At 58.4% G+C, this 16,291-nt stretch overlaps 4 protein-coding genes across 4 annotated transcripts; 2 read left to right on the forward strand and 2 right to left on the reverse strand.

Annotated features, from left to right (window-relative positions):
- Positions 1 to 3,062: 3,062 nt before the first annotated feature.
- Positions 3,063 to 4,010, forward strand: A1Q1_01561 (uncharacterized protein; the record flags this gene model as incomplete). The annotated part of the gene is made up of 1 exon (XM_014324600.1): positions 3,063 to 4,010. One exon carries the CDS (start codon positions 3,063 to 3,065, stop codon positions 4,008 to 4,010), a length of 948 nt encoding a protein of 315 aa, XP_014180075.1.
- A 2,827-nt stretch (positions 4,011 to 6,837) lies between these two features.
- A1Q1_01562 (uncharacterized protein) lies at positions 6,838 to 7,895 on the forward strand (the record flags this gene model as incomplete). The annotated part of the gene is made up of 2 exons (XM_014324601.1): positions 6,838 to 7,051; positions 7,543 to 7,895. 2 exons carry the CDS (start codon positions 6,838 to 6,840, stop codon positions 7,893 to 7,895), a joined length of 567 nt encoding a protein of 188 aa, XP_014180076.1.
- Positions 7,896 to 8,683: 788 nt separating this feature from the next.
- A1Q1_01563 (uncharacterized protein) lies at positions 8,684 to 9,694 on the reverse strand (the record flags this gene model as incomplete). The annotated part of the gene is made up of 1 exon (XM_014324602.1): positions 8,684 to 9,694. One exon carries the CDS (start codon positions 9,692 to 9,694, stop codon positions 8,684 to 8,686), a length of 1,011 nt encoding a protein of 336 aa, XP_014180077.1.
- A 271-nt stretch (positions 9,695 to 9,965) lies between these two features.
- Positions 9,966 to 14,752, reverse strand: A1Q1_01564 (hydroxymethylglutaryl-CoA reductase (NADPH); the record flags this gene model as incomplete). The annotated part of the gene is made up of 4 exons (XM_014324603.1): positions 9,966 to 10,469; positions 10,536 to 13,429; positions 13,661 to 14,523; positions 14,616 to 14,752. 4 exons carry the CDS (start codon positions 14,750 to 14,752, stop codon positions 9,966 to 9,968), a joined length of 4,398 nt encoding a protein of 1,465 aa, XP_014180078.1.
- Positions 14,753 to 16,291: the final 1,539 nt, after the last annotated feature.

Genomic DNA, 16,291 nt, shown 5'->3' on the forward strand with positions numbered 1-16,291 from the left:
GCTGGGCACGGACAGACGTGCGTCAGTCCGACTCCAACGAACCTATCGAGGGCTGATGCCCCGCTGCCAGCCCTTCTGCAGTCACTGGAATCAACAGTGCCGGCATCCAGAATGACATTTCGTAACTCGCACACGTTTACGTACATCTGTACAGCCAAACCCTCTTAGGCATGATTCGCTTACTCCATCACTGGCCATGCTCTGGTTGGACAAATGCAGCTGGAATCCCTGCCCCTCTCGAAATCACGTAACTGTTGCGAGCTCGGTGGAGATGTCCTCATTGTCACGAAGCTGCCAAGCGCTCACGTAAATCGCTGGCGCAACCATTAGCAGAGCCGAATGCTCATCGTCTCGGACAAAAGATCCGGGCCTGACTTGCCCGATTAGCGGCCTCGTGGAGCGCGCTGTTTTTAGACAAACTTTTCGCGTATGTACCTCGCCAGAAGGAGAGAAGCGACCAAAATTTCGAATTCGCTTCGACGCTCTGCCTCCAAGGTTGCTGGTGGGCGAAATGGTGCACGGCCATCGACTTGCGGCCGTAACTTTGATCAGTCAGCTGTTCCGCTGCGCAACCTTGCTCAATCTTCAAAGCCCCACTTCTTGCAGTGTGACTTCCGATCAGTGGCAATGGCGTAACCTGAGCAGGGCACACAAGACACCGTCGGAATGACTACAGTGGGCTCGCCTCATTTTGAGGTGCAATAGCGGGGTGGGTCGGCCGGGGAGTACGCACCTGCTGCTTATGCCACTTTGTCTCGGAAATCTTCCTAAACCTTGAACGTTGTCTGACCCGCACAGCCGACCACCGCCTGCGCGAAGTCGTAATTGTCTGTTCACGCCTTTGCATAAGCTTTTCACTCCTGCGAAGCAAAGATATGGAGTAACTCTGGGTGAGGGCAGCCGAAACTGTACCTTCAGCGTTCCTCCGGACTTCCGATCCTCTAGACGTGAATGAAGTGCATACGACATGCGTCACTGAGTGCTCAACGGCTTTTCCACATAGGTGCGGTTGCCATTACTCGCGCGAACAAGGCGTGAGATTCTACTCCACTAGTGGATGTCAGAGTTTGCCTCGCTCACCGCCTTCTGATGGCCCGGTCCAGAGTCTATGTGCCTTGGAGCAGCAAAGTTGACCCCATTCCACCAGTGTTACTAACACTGCCTTGCACTTAGCGATGAGCTTGCCCACCTGTCAGTCGAGCGCCTCCTTGCTGTTGTGGTCCAGACTGTACGAGCGGTGGGGCAGTCCTCAGCCTCGCCGCCGCTGGCAGGCAAGCCGAAAATAGCCAAGACGCCGACCCTTCAACCCCTTTCCCCGCCACACTTGTGCTCAGATCGGGGTGCTGGCGAGCTCATCAACTTCCTCAAACCGCCGGTACTACGCCGGCTGCCCGTGGGCACCCGCAAGGTGCTCTACTCTCACCTTTACTGTAAGCGATGCGAATTTGTGCCCCACAAACACCGCTGAAGATGTGGTTACGCCCCCAAACTCCACCATGAGGCATGTCTTGTAGCCGGTGACAGGGAAGACGGGAAGTCCACAAGCCCGGTTATCCGCACATGATGGGATCCGCACGATCTCGATGTCCGCATGCCTCCACGGAGGCACAACAAGATTCGAAAACCACGCTAGCGCCGTTGTGTAACTTGATTTCAGGACGTTGATGAACTTGGATTCGCAAAATAGCCAGTAGGTGAAGACCTCAAGGGTGGTTCCGAGAAGTGGTGACCTCAGTGCAACTTGCGCTGATAGGCTGATGTGATGCCTGTGAACAAGGGCATGCCGCTTCTTGCGCTCTCGGCTCGTCTCAGCGTGCAGTAAGCGACGCCTTCGGCGCCATGCCGCACGCGCCGCACGCCATGTCCTCTCGCGGACCCTCGTTATTCATAATGGTCGCCGCAAGCCGCGGACGTTTGATGCAATTGCTGCAGTGAAGGTGGAGCTCAATGCAATAGGGTAGTGGTTGGTATTATCTCACTGGCTAACACGTCAGGCAACATGATGTCCCGCAGGTGACTTTCAGGGCGGGCAAGACACCTTAAATGGACGACGCTTCATACCACACAATTGATCAATCAGGTCAATGTCTTACTTGCCCGCCGCGCTGTCCCATCATTTCCTCTTATCAGCGCCATCGGCCAATTACATCAGCTTCCCAGGATAGCAGGAATCTCGTTTCTCCGGTCTGCACCATTCGAGAGACCCATCTTGCGAGTACGACTCCAGCAGAGTTCACCCGATGCGCCTAAGTGGCAGTAAATGCGAAATATTGGAGTGGCTGCATTTGCTGGATCCTGCAGTCCCTCGGAGCGAGGTAACAGCTCAATGCCTGGCCGTGAACTTTGTAATTCATGCAGCAACTATGTTAACTCCTAATTGGTCATCTTCAACCGAGATGAGCTGGATACCCTGTGCCTCCAAGAGCGCCCAGCTCTGTGACAGCCAAAAGATGACAAGCCAAAAACTCTATCTCCGGGTCCTCGTCGTTCTCCCTGAGAGACCAGACGTTCGGCCCTTCTTGAGCGGCGATGTTTTGTTGACGCGATTTCGATTTGATAAGCGACCCACTGGACCCAGAGTGAAACAGAGTTCGAGAGAGGGCCAACGCAAGCCACTCTATTCTCGGTTGGATCTCGTTCCTCCGCCAGCTCCGTCGGGTTCTAGGTACGGACGACTAGGCTGATATGCAGAGGAAGTTCTGAGCTCCATCAGCTGTCAGACCCACTGCTTCGGTTCGGGTGGCACTTCCGACTGTAACTGTAACAGTCGATGGACCGAAGGGCTTATCGCCGCGGCCTTTGAGAGAGAGAGAGAGCGTACGAGGCAGTTTCGGAAAGAACTTATCGGTTTGTTGAGACGTTGAGATTTTTGAACGACAAGACGTTCGAGCAGATATATAAACAGACGAGTTCTCGACGATTGAACTCCATCAACAACAGACACACCTCACCTCCTTCCTCTCCTTCCTCTCCTTCCTCTCCCTCTACTCTCCGAGCTCCTCAACTTCTCTCCCTCCGCCGTACTCTCGCTCTCAGTAGCTGTCACTCCAACTCCAATCAAAATGTTCAGCCTTCAGCTCCTCCTTCTTCTTGCTCCCCTCGTCACTGCCCACGTCGGCATGTGGCACCCCTCCATGTTCGGTTACGACCGCGAGGACGGCACCCCTAAGCACGCCGTTCCCATTCGTGAGATGGACAACTGGGGCGTCGAGCAGTGGTTCAAGAAGGGCTTCGAGAACGACGAGCCTGCCCCTGGCCAGTTCCTCCCCATCGTTTCCGGTGGTAACTCGGTCTTCGAGCTCTCGTGCCAGCGCGGTTTCACCACCCAGCGCAAGAACCACTTCAACCCCAACCCGGAGCTGTACGCCTGCAACAACGCCGGCGCCCTCCACACCGCCAACCAGTACGGCAAGCCCACGAACCGCGACCTCTTTGGTGGCACCTACATTGCCATCTCGTACACCAACGATATCCACGCCCTCAAGCCTGAGGACATGACCATCATCTCGGTCAACTGGAACTCTCCCTGGAAGCGCCTCACTCGCTACTACTTCCCCAAGGGTATGCCCAAGTGCCCTCCCGGAGGCTGCCTCTGCTCCTGGGGCTGGATTCACACCAAGAACCACGGCGAGGGCTACGGAGACGAGATGTACAACGAGCTCTACCGCTGCGACGTTACTGGCCAGACGGACGACAACAACATGGTTCCCAAGGGCCGCGTTCCCGCCTACTGCTACGGCGACGACCGCAAGTGCGTCACTGGCCCTAAGCAGCCCATGTACCTCTTCGTCAAGTCTGGCGGCAACACTGCCAAGCCCTCCCGCAGTGAGGAGAACCCCACCTACAACTATCGCTGGGGCTTTAAGGTCGACGGCGCCCAGCAGGACGCCGTCGTTCGCAAGCCTGGACGCCGCCGTGCCTTCCCTCCCCAGGGCCGCCGCGACTTCGAGGAGGACATCGATGCCACCGAGTTCTTCCTCGCCACCAACGTTACCGAGGCTGCCGAGTAAACATTCAATTCGAAAAGCCCGACCCCACGGCCGCTAGCCCGCATCAAAAAGCTCCGGTTTACGGAACACTCAACCATCTCTCAGGGTTCTCGGCGACTTAAGCATTCACATCACCAACAGCATAGCACAAGCATCGCATCTCAAAGCATACACAGAAGCCGGAGCCCGGCTTCGCTCTCAGATAGAATCGTTCATACATCACAACATGCATCACTTCATACGCATTCTTAAATGACCTGCCTAATTGACTATCACTGATGTCGCACAAGTCCACTCACTGTCACTGAGTTGCCCGCACAGATAGGATATAGCGGAGTTCCGAGACTGAATGAAACTAGTGATTAAGTGAATTTTCCACTAAAAATTGTTCAGACTTCTGGCATACACAACCGCAGGTGACGTCATTAGATCACTCCTTCAGTACACTGTAGCTCTGAAAACGGGCATAACGTACTTTGACCTGAGCAAGGGCTGTCCTTCTGGTGTCGAGGAAGGTCTGGAGGTTCATCAAGAAATTCTGCACTGCTGCACCGAGCATGTGCCTTCAGCAGCCTTGGCAGACACCCATACCTACCGCACTTCTTCAGAGAATGGCTTCGGGCGCCTGATGTTCAGCAGCAGGAACTCAGATCTACGTGATCTCCAACCTGGCCGACTTGGCACCCGGTAAGTTTGTTAATCGGCGTACGACGACCCTCGCCCCCGAAATGCTCTCGTAGCTCGTAGCTTACGCAAAGCTTATCGCGCTTGCCTCGAAGCCTAATGGCGACCCACAAAGTATATCTGCCCGGATTCCATCCTCATCGGATACTTATCGGGCCGTCCGGAATCATGACCATCCGGACTGCATACTCCTCTTCGTCAAAGTCGCCCCGGCCGTCTAGCGGATGGTCACCTCCGAACTCTCTCGTAAGCTCATATCGCGTCAGCAACTCGCCGACAAGCTTGTGCCTAGGCCTTGTTCTAGCTGACATGCTTACTGCATGTAAACTTTTCACGAGAGGTGGTCGTACTCCTCTACTAACGTAACGTGGGTGCCTAGGTGATCTGCAAGCAATGTACTCTACGAAGATGTGCCGAGGACACACAACAGACTGCACCAATCCATCGTCTCCAGTCCCGCAACACAAGCGAACGCTCTCCGCACTATGGACCTCGTCCACCGGCGATCGGTGTGATCGACAGCGGTTCCACATGCTCGCTACTCGTTTCAAAAGCAGGCGTCACCCTATGCATGGTGTCCCCCCGAAGCTTGGATGCCCTGGGCAGCCATTTCTGTGATCCAGTCGTAGAGACGACCTGAAGGGCGATCGAGGCTGATACTCCGATGTTTACGCGGCGAGATCTCAAATCCGCACGAACAATCGCGTTTCAAAGCGCGGCGCCAAGACGCGGCGGCCTGGCGGGCAACGGCCGCATCTGACATGCATGGCAGGCATAGCGGAAGTCAACTCCGCGCCCAGTCGGAGATCTGCTGAGTGCCGCCGAACATTCAATCCGTCTGAGCTTGTTTCGAGTTTCTCAATTGATGCCACGAGCGTCTTTCGAAATAACTGGCCGAGCAGCTAGTGGTATTTGAGAAACTCTTTATATTCGGACTTAGGAGCACTGGGAACTTCGGATATGTGGATTTAAGATCTGCTTGCGGCCAAGTCAGGCCGTCGGCGGCGACGCAGCCGATGCCGCCGTGATCTGCGATCGACCCAGAGCACGAAACAGACTTCAAACTCTCAGGTGGCTGCCGCAAGCTGGCGAGTGGCGCGTGCAGAGTTTAGAGCAGGGCGGATTCCAGGATGCACAGGGCTGAGCAGGGTTGATAGGGCAGCAAGGAGAATTTCCGAACCGAACACCTCACTGCCTGAACTCTACATCTCTCCTCGTTACGTCTCAGTCACCGTGGCGCTGCGGACGTCTTGGTTCCTACAATTGTTGCTACTGGAACCACCAAGGCCCCAATCGACACCTCTAGGAGCTTGCGGCAACGGTTCCGGAGATGCTGGGAGCGATCGTCTCAAGTTGCCGCTCACTGGCCGGAGGTAGAGAGGTGCTGAGATCTCGGTCTTGACTGTCACGCCGCTGTCCCTGCGTACCTGCGGAGACTTTCACCCCTGTAGATCGGTCGCCGACTCTATGCATCCAATTCCAGCAAAGTGCGGAGATGTCAGCTGGCGGCGGCAGGTGCCGTATGTATGACAATCCGAAAGCGGGCAGCGATAGTTAGGTCCACCAAGCCCCGGAGTAGTGCCCAGGTACTGACAGCGGGCTCTGGAATCCTCCGCGCAGCTTCAGTACGCCGCAGGTACGATCCGCTGCTTCCGATCGCTTCCCCCTTGAACTCCCACCCAGAGCAGCTACGTCTTGGTAACACCCCAAAAGTCTGCGGTCGCTCCTCAATACCACCACAATTCTTGCTGGCTACATGTGATCCAAAAGATTTTGCGATGCAGAATAGACGACAGCTGCTATTCTGAGCTTCCAGGCAGACGGCCGGCTCGGCCGACAGGTTTGGCTCAGCGCCTCTTCGCTACAGAAGCCAAAGCAAGCGACGTCTACCTTCGATTCTGGTTTCGATCGCGATCGCCAGCAAGCGACGATCACCCATGGCTGAACCTTCACTGAATGCGGACTTCGTCGACAGACCTCGTCGGCGATCAACACGTGACTCTCAGGGTTGCTCGCGCGAGAAGGGCATGGCACACGTGGACTTGACCTCCACCATCTCACGGCCGTTAACCTTCGCGCTTCGCGCCGCTGCTCGTCACCGGTGACATCAAGTAAAAGTGACTTATCCTCCGCCAACCCGATCGCCTCGATAAGCGCAGCAGCCATGGAGCTCCCGATCACAGACGCCCTCGCGAACCACCCGTACTTCCGGCAGTGCCTTGCTCTGACCGAGTCGCGCGAGAACAAGAGCGTCGCCGGCCCCGATGTCCTCGTCGAGGCGGGCGAGCTCATGGAGGCCGTCGACAAGGACAGCAACGCGACCGCGCAGCAGAAGAGGGACGCGAAGGCGCTCCTCAACTTTGTCGCTCCCAACAAGAGTGAGTGAACTGGGGCTGTCATGCGTGACTGTGGTCTCGTTTTCCCACCTTCCCTTTAGCTTCGGAGAGGTCTTCCCTCAATGTGATGGGATGACTGCTAGTGAAGAGCACCCAGAGTGCCTAGAGCGAATGGGAAGACCGCCTGCACTGATGGTCATCGATTATGACCTCGTTTGCAGTTGGATTCACGACGGCACGTTCCTCACGCAAGCTCAATTGCGATCGAGACGTGATCAGCGTTGGTGTAACACAGTTCATGGCGTGACCGTGACGGTGCCATTGCTACGAAACTGGGGTGCGACTACTTCGTCGCTATTCTCGTCTCGCATGGGCCCGGACATGATGCGATTGCGATTGCGACGACTGGCCAATGCGTGCAGTCTCGCAGTTACACCGCCGACACTCGCTTCACTCCGTCCTGACGGCCCCGCACACGCGCCTCACTCTCAGCTTCGATCCACCCTCGTACGCAGGACCAAGCTAACGCCCAGACTGGGACGAGGACACTGTGTCCAAGTACTTCCAAACGGCGATTCTGCGGTACTACGACCGACGCACGAGCGACCAAAAGTCGTTCGAGGAGGCCATCATCCGGTTCACGGAGATGGTGGGGCGGCAGCACCCCTCGACGTCGGCGGTGGCGGGCGCGATGGGCGCGGGCGCGCGCGCAGCCGCCGCAACAGTGAAGAACGAGACGCCCGAGGAGGCCGAGAAGCGCAAGGCGAAGAACAAGAAGAAGGCGCTGCAGAAGAAGAACAAGGCGAAGGAGCGCAAGGAGCTCGGATTGCCGCCCAAGGTCAAGGAGCCGAGGGAGGACCCGAAGCTTTATGATGATATTGACTAGGTGTTGGGAAGGAGGGCAGGGGGAGTTGAGGGCAGACAGGAGACAGGAGCACAGCTGACAGCAACATCGCACAGACATAATAGCATGTATCCTTTGCACCGTACGACCTGGAACCGCAGGAGGACGAGACATCGGGCCGGCCGGTACACTCTTCTAACTTGTGCGCTGACACTGTCTCTTCCGGACGCTGACCTGAGAGACATCGGACGACACTGACTCACGCTGACTCACGGCCGAGGGGAGAAACACAAGCTCTCACGCTGACTGTAGGCTATGCATGGGATAGCGGGGTAACTGGGGCTGTACAAGCTTCTGGCTTCTGGGCTAGGCGGACTTGCGGATGGGGTTGCTAGGTCGGCATGGTTGCTAGGCTCTGGGGGTGGCAGGATGGTTGGAAGAGTATGTCACAGTTGCAAGGTTGGTCGTCGCGGTAGTCGCAGTGGTACGAAATTGCTGCGGGGTCAGCTTGTCCAGTACGCCTCATAAGCGGAGGAATGTGTAGGCCCAAGAGGGAAGGGGGAGAAGACTCACTCACAACAGAGAAGAATGGAAGAAAACGGCGTTACAATGGGATCAGATACTGGCTTCTTGGAGACCGGCCAACGATGGGCAAGGAGCGGCTTGATTGAACAAAGGGTGTGTTTCGGGCATGGAGCCGGGTGCGGAGGGCGCGGAGGCAGACCAACCTAGTCTGCAGCTCTGCAGTCTGGCTGGCCTCAGTCTAGTCGAAGGTCGAAGGTCGAAGGTCGGAGCGGCGAGTGGGCAAGGCAGAGTTCAACGGGGTTCAACTAATAGTCGTCCTCCATAATCTCGCGCCGCCACCTCTCGGTTCTGTCCCACTTATCCTCCTCAATCTGCCTAAAGGCGCGATCGAGCGCGAGCGGCTGTGCCGAGGCGTGTGCCTGCGCGCCAGCGATCGAGCTGATCGTCTCGGGACGATACGGCTGGGCAACGGCAGAGCGGGGCGGGAGATGCCTCAGTGTCGGCTGGTACTTGCTGCTCTTGTCTGCGAGCCCGACGCCAAAGACGGCCGGTTGCCCGCCCCCACTCCCGCTGCCCACAGACACACTCGCGCCGAGCCCGGGGCTGTAGCTTATGTTCAGGTATGTGCCTGTGCCGCGGAGCGCGGGAGGGGCAGTGAAGGCGGGGCCGGCGTATGTGCCGCCTCCGCCGGAGGAGGAGCGCAGGCTCTGCGCGCGCAGCGTGGGCGAGTACCGCCGCGATTGGTCCGTCAGCCACTCGTACAGCAGCGTGATGGGGTGGACGGCCATGCGGAACAGGAGCCCGACGAGAAGGAGCGGCGTGAACCCCAGCGTGAACGCTGTGAAGAGCAGGGAGGACAGGTCCAGCGCATAAGGCGTTTGCACGTCCATGGCGGGAGGTGGGAGCGTGGAGGGTTCTTGACTATTGGTTGTGCTTGTGTGTTGAAAGGAGGGTGGTGAGGTGTTTAGAGATGAAAGTAACGTGGGAGTCTCTGAGCTGATGTCTGTAATGAGTGTGGTGGTATCGGAGGCGTGGATGATGACGACAGCGCGGCCTGCGTTGGGCGTGTGTCGTGTGTCGTGTATCAGGCGGAGGGTAGCGAGGCCAGCTCGGTGCGTGTGCTTTGTGGGGTATTGTCCAGTCGTGTCAGTCTTCAGACCAGCGCCGGACGCAGCGGGTAATGACACAGACACATCCGCTGTGGGGTTGCCGGAGTCTCCCCCACGAACAACCCGGTACAGACGTCCTGATAGCCAGCCTGCAGCTGCTGTGCCTGCAGCGCCCCGGCTGTGCGGTGCTCGGACCACTTCGTTCATAACGCTGAACGAGTGGCCAGATGCGCGAGGGGAACAGGCGCCACGCAATTTCCATAGAGGAGCCTGCGCAGGGGTAGGTGTCAGGTAAGATCAGGAGGAGATTGTCAGATTGCCACAACGTGCAGATGCCAAGCCATTTGCTGAATTGCTGATCGTCACAAGATGCCATGAGATGCAATGCTACTAGAGAGACTTTTGAAGATATTGATCCGGAAAACCCAACTACTACCTAATATCCTGACTCCCCTCCGCGCTCTCTCTCTCTCTCCTCTCACTCCGCGTCTAAGTCGTCTTCTACTAGGGTCGTGTTTTTGAGTTGTACCGATGCTACTGATGGAGACCGGGAATGGGATGGCGTGGTTGCTTGGGATGGGGAACGGTTGAAAATGATGTGGTGAGCACTCATGTCGGAAATGGAGCGCTGAAGACGGAGTCCCAGCCCTCCGGGACTGAACGGTGTGGTGGGGCTGCCCGAGATGCCAGAAAGACCGTGGAGCTGACTGGCCGGGCTCATCAGGCCAGGGCTCGAGCTAGCCCTAAGGGGTTGCGGTGGGCGAGGAGGAGTGGACGGTGCCGTTTCTGCCTTCGGGACAGGTGCGACCTTGGAAGGAGGCTCTGGAGGGTTGCTGGACTGGGGAAGGTCGCTGAGCAGATCGCTGCTCTCGTCGTGCTCGACATCCTTCGGTTCCCGTTCCGCTTCTCCGGTCTCCTCCTTCTTCACGTCGGTTTCCTCCTTTTCGCTCACCGGCTCCTCCTCGCTCGAACCTGGCCTCCCCTATTGGCCAGGCCAAGCCTCGGAGAGCTTGCTTGGAGGCTTCTCCGGGGATATCCTCGGCGAAACCTTTGCCGAGGCATTGAGCAGGGTGCCCTTCAGCAGGCGCTCCTCGTTCACGGCAGGGGTCATGCCGGTGAAGGGAGTAACGGTGCCGGGGGTGACAGGCACCGAGCGGTTGTGCTTCATGTGGGCCTTGATGAGATGGCCAGCAGCGAGCGCCGCCATGAGCGACAGCTCACCAGCCATGACCGCGGCCGAGATGATGCGGGCGAGCCTCTGCGAGTTGGCGCCAGGCGAGGTCGCGTGGGCGCCGGCGATGCCAAGGAACTCGAGCATGGCACGCTGGGGAGGAAGGATGGTGCCTCCACCAACGGTACCGCACTCAATCGAGGGCATAGAGCAGGTAACAAGAAGGTCCTCGCCGTTGTTGCAAGGCTCCATGAGGGTCATGCACATCGACGACTCGACGTTCTGGGCGGGGTCCTGTCCGGTAGCGATGAAGATGGCAGTGAGAATGTTCGCGGCGTGGGCGTTGAATCCTCCAATGGAACCGGCCATGGCAGAACCGATGAGGTTCTTCTTCTTGTTCAGGTTGCACATCTCCTCGACGGTGGTCTTCAGGACGGTACGAACGACGTGGCCAGGGACGATACCCTCGGCGACGACGCTCTTGCCACGGCCCTCGATCCAGTTGATAGCAGCGGGCTTCTTGTCCGTGCAGTAGTTTCCAGATAAGGCGAGAACGTCCATGTTGGGGTAACGGCGCTGGAGAACCTCGAGAGCCTTCTCAGTTCCCTTGGAGATCATGTTCATGCCCATGGCGTCACCAGTCGAGGTGGCGAAACGGACGTAGAGAGTGCGGCCGGCCATAGCAGTCTTGAGGCGCTGGAGACGGGCAAAGCGGGAAGTCGAGTTGAAAGCGTCACGGATGGTCGAGAAGCCCTCGTCAGAGTCGATCCAGACCTTGGCCTCGGCGGCTTCGCGGACAGAGGGGAAATCGATAGCGGGGCCACGGGTCATGGCGTCCTGAGTGAGAACAGTGGTGACACCACCGCCGGCGTTGAGGGCCTTGCAACCACGCGAAGTCGAGGCAACAAGGGTACCCTCAGTGGTGGCCATGGGGATGTGGAGGAGCTGACCGTCGATGTTGAGGGGACCAGCAATACCAACGGGAAGGGGCATGTAACCGATGACGTTCTCACAGCAGGCACCCATGACCATCTTGTAGTCGTAGTCGTTCATGGGAAGAAGCGAGGTCTCGAGAGTCTGGTTGAGAGCAGCACGGGAAATGACGGCACGGCGAATACGAACGGCACGCTCACAGTCCTTGAGCTGCTTCTCGAGAGCGTAGGGGGCAATCTTGCCCTTCTGGACCAGCAGGATGACTTCCTCGTCCGAAAGGTTGTTCGCACCAACGCCACCGGCGAAGATGTCTACACACTCCTCAAGGGAACGACGGCCAAAGGTCATCTGCAGGCCACCAGAAGGAGGAGCAGAGTCGACGGAGACGACAGGCTCAGCGATGGTGACGGGAGGAATGCCGTTGGAGACGACTGGGTTCGCGTGTCCGTTGGCGAGACCGTTGGCAGAACCGTTTGCCTGGCCATTGACGTGGCCATTGACCTTGTGCGAGTTCGTGGGAGTCTTGTCACCGGCAACAGTCGCGACCGAGGCACGCGACTTGTGGCCATTGCCGGGAACGCTGGGCATGCGGAAGCGCTCGAGCATGGAGGGAGCGCGAGTGCGACGGGGCTGGCCGTTGACCTCGGCCGCCTCAAAGACACCGACAAGCGCCGCGGCAGCCGCAGCGACGGGGCCCTTTCCGCCGATCGAGTTGGACGCGATACCCTTGAGCAGGTAGCCGTTGAGGAGGATGCTGACAAAGAGAGCGACAACGATCCACTTGGATAAGACGGGGTCACCGACAAGCATCGACCACTCGGACATGAAGCTGTCGATGCGCTCAATACGCTGCGAGGCGGAGCGGTTGGTGTACGACATGACGAGGTGGGTCGGGTTAACGATCTGGATAATCATGTCGGTGTGGGGAGGCTGGGCCTTGTAGAGGGTGTCGAGGATGGTCGACAGGTTGGTCGAACGCGAGTCGACACGGGGCACCGACGAGATGATGTGGGTCGTGGCACGCTTGAGGGCGGTCTGCTCGGTGAGGGTGGTGCAGAGGTTGAGCACGTGCAGGACAACAAAAGCGATAATGAGGAACAGCTTGAGGCGGACAACGGGGTTCTCGGGCTGGCCGTCAGCCTTGGGCGCCTTGCCACCTCCGAAGAAGGAGGTCTTGGTAGGCGAGGGTGAGTCCTTCGGGGTGTTAGCCAGCGAAAGGTTCGAGGCGGAGCGTTTGAGGGCGGCCTTGGCGCGGCGGTTACCACGGATGAGCTTGATGCGGTGAACCTCAACGAGAACGCTGAGGATGGCAACGTAGAACGTGAACAGGAAGACGCAGTCAACGGCCATGAGGATGGCAGCGAGGTAGCAGAACTCGCGGAGACCGCCAATGCCACTGGCGGCTCCCATGGAAAGGACGATAATCTCGAGAGCGTAGTCACGCACGATGCTCAGACCAGACTGAGCAACGGCGTCAGAGACAATCTTGCTGGCAGCGACGGGAGCAACCCAACGGATACCCTTTCCGTCGGCAAGTTTCTGGAGACGCTCAATGGGCGCCAGCTCGCGGTGCAGAGCGTGCAGATCGAGGCCGTTCTTAGGGGCGTCGTCCTCGAAACCGTCGATCGGGGTAAGCTCGGGCGAAGCAGCCACGGGCGAAATGTCAGGGTGCTCGAACACGGCGTGGGCGAGACGGAGAGGCTTGTCGAAACTGACGGTGATAACGAGGAAAGGAACAGCCTCAGAAAGGACGATGGGATCGATCGGGACGTTGAGCAGGTATGCGCACAAAAGAGAAACCATGAACGCAAACGTAGACGAGATGAGGGTCACAAACGCTGAGACATGTTAGCGAGGTCATTGGCAGGAAGTGGAAAGCGCGCCGAGATCCGGGATGGCAGACAATGCTGCAGACCTCAGAAAAAACACAATAGGAACCGCTTAACGACAAACCGTCAGACGATTTGGGCAGCAGCAGGTGACTCCTGGACGATCATACGACCCCCCGGCCGTTCCCCTTGAGTTCCGATAGAGAACGGCGCGCCATGTTTCAGAATCCGGGTACTCACGAAGCCAAAAGTTGGATCCCAGCTTGCGCATGTCGATGAAGAGATGCGCGAACGTCGCGTGCATCAGAACATAGCCGAGAAGGACGACAAAGACGTCAGCCGAGTCGGCGTTCTTGGCGAGTGTCCAGAAACGCATGACGAGAACGCGGGCGGCAGTCGCAATCCAGCGGACCTTGCGGACGGCAAAGTTGGTGTCGGCCGACTGGGCGGGGGCGAGACCAGAGAAGAGGTTGGCGCCATCAATGTTGGGGAAGAAACCGCCCCAAGAGCTCGAACCAGACTCGCCCGGCACGACAGAGACAGTCGCATTAGTTCCGGGGAGGGGAACGGGAGGAAGGTGAGCAAGACGGTTGAGGTACGAGAGCGTCGGCGAGTCCGGGGTAGGCGCACGGAGGATGAGGGTCAGCGTGGACAGGTCCGCGTTGAGGGGGTGGTCCTCGAACTTGGGCGCGTCACCGCACTTGGGGCCGAAGCACAGGTCAGCGTACGAAACCTCGTGGCCGCTGGGCGAGGGGACGGTGACATCGTTCAGAAGCCAGCGACGCCACGCCTCACGGTCTGCGTCGGTTCCGTCCTCGCGAGAGACGGTGAGCTGCTTCACGAAGGCGATGGCAGCACGCTTTCCAGCAGTGTTGCCGCCCTCATCCTGGGACAGAACGAAGCCGCCCTCCAGGGCGTTCGCCTCGACAGCACGACGGAAGTCGCTAGAGGAGAGAGGGATCCAGTTCTCATTGGGGGCGGGAATGTGAGCGATCGAGGCGCGCGAGCCAGCTCCAGCGAAGGCGGCGTCGCCCGACTTGTCGGCGAGACGGACAAAGTTGACAGGACGCGACGGACGGGTGCTGGTAGGCAGAGACGTAAAGCTGTGAGGGAACTGTCAGTCACCCGGAAATTACAACAGAAAGGCTCGGTAAGACATCGCGCTTAGCTTGCCGAGGGGTTTGGTGAAACTTACAACTCGGAACCCTTGATCGCGTGCAAAAGTTGGAAGTAGACCAAGGTGATGATGATAAAGGTGGCCGTGATAACCTCGATGGGTGCGCTAGCGGTGAGGCGGGTCACGGCCTTGAGGGTCGAGCGGAGGGCCTGCATAGCGAAGACGAGTGAGCCGTTGAAGGCCACGCCGAAACCGAGAGGGAGGAGGTGAGAGGAGGAAGAGGTGGAGGGGGTCAAGAAGTGGAATGGGAGGAAGCAAGGGCCGACGGCTGTGAGGGGCACGACGACAGAAGCTACTGCACCTGCACGCCTGGGTGTCTGTTGAGAGAAGGCTTGTGGGTGGGTGAGACGATTAGAAGAGCAGTAGTGGATTGGTCGGGATGGGACGATGTGTGTGGTTGGTGGTCGACGACCGGCGGAAGGACGGTCTGACGGGACCAACGCGTGTATAGTCTGAGGGTAAACGGCGGCTAGGCGCAGGGCGGCACGCAGGCGGCAGAGGCAAGGCAGCCGCAGCAGTGGACCCGGACCCAGGTGAATTTTTAAATCGGCAGCGCCTTTTTCAGACAAACTCGGCGTATATCACAAGTTGAGGACCGACTTTTTGGACACAGTGCAAACCGTAATCGCCAGAGAGGAGCGTGATGCGTGATGTTTGTTTGGCTCCAAATGTGGTGCTGTCGTTGCTGTGGAACCAAGCGCCAACGTTGCTCGAGCTCTAGAGAACACCTCGCTAATGCACCGCCAGTAGTGATCGGTGGTTCGCAGGTCCACTCAGTGGTCGGCGGCTATGGGTGCCTTTGTAGCAGGCAGAGAGACCGCGTGCTTCAAAGCTGGTTTACCCCACCGAGAATGCAGGGGCGGGGATGCGTCTAAGGGCGGAGATAGGAGCAGGAAAGCACGAGAGCAGCGCTGTGCAACGTGTCGTACGTGTCGTTGGGTGGTGATCGCGGTGAAGGGCTGGGGATGAGCAGCGTCGGGTACAGGGCGGCGGCAAGGTGAACTCGGAGGACACACGGCTTGTACGGCTTGCGGCAGGGCGGCGGCAGGGCACGAGGGGGAACGAGGACAGGGCACAATCGCGCGTCGCCTGGAAAAAAGTCAACGGACAATGCCAAAGTCAACCCGGAGCCCCTGAGTCCCGATTCGATGGCGGTCGATGTCCCTCTGTCAAGAGTCTCAGGACCACCGTGAGCGCGAGTTGCCAGACTGCCAAGTAACGGGTACGAAAGATTGGGCGAGGTGGTGGTGACTGACGAGGTGACAACGAAACAGCGGGAGATGCAGCTAAGCAGATATACATACCCAAAGATCCTGCACAGCTAGGACACACGCAACCCAACAACAAAGTGGTACGACTGCTGGGACCCTTGGACATCTGCAGCTGATGCCCATGTCCGCAATTCCGCAACGACACGGAGACTGAGAGATGGAATGGTGGCCTGATCTCCATGTCCTGCTGGCTTGCTGGGCGTCCTGGCGCGCTGGTGAGCATGGCAGCTGACCGTGTGGTGAGAGATCACTCGTCTGTCCCTAGAAATATGGCTCGGCGCGTCAGCGCCGCCCTCCCTGGCCTTCCGGGATCGACCAGAAACGGCAAACCAGCGAGCTCCACCAGCACTAGAGCAGAGAGACGGCGACCTGTCCCTTGGCTGGGCATGGACTGTTGGATGTGCTGGATGGGTGGGTCGGGTC

Source organism: Trichosporon asahii (assembly GCF_000293215.1).
Source record: "Trichosporon asahii var. asahii CBS 2479 unplaced genomic scaffold scaffold00050, whole genome shotgun sequence".
In the NCBI taxonomy this organism is placed as follows: domain Eukaryota; kingdom Fungi; phylum Basidiomycota; class Tremellomycetes; order Trichosporonales; family Trichosporonaceae; genus Trichosporon; species Trichosporon asahii.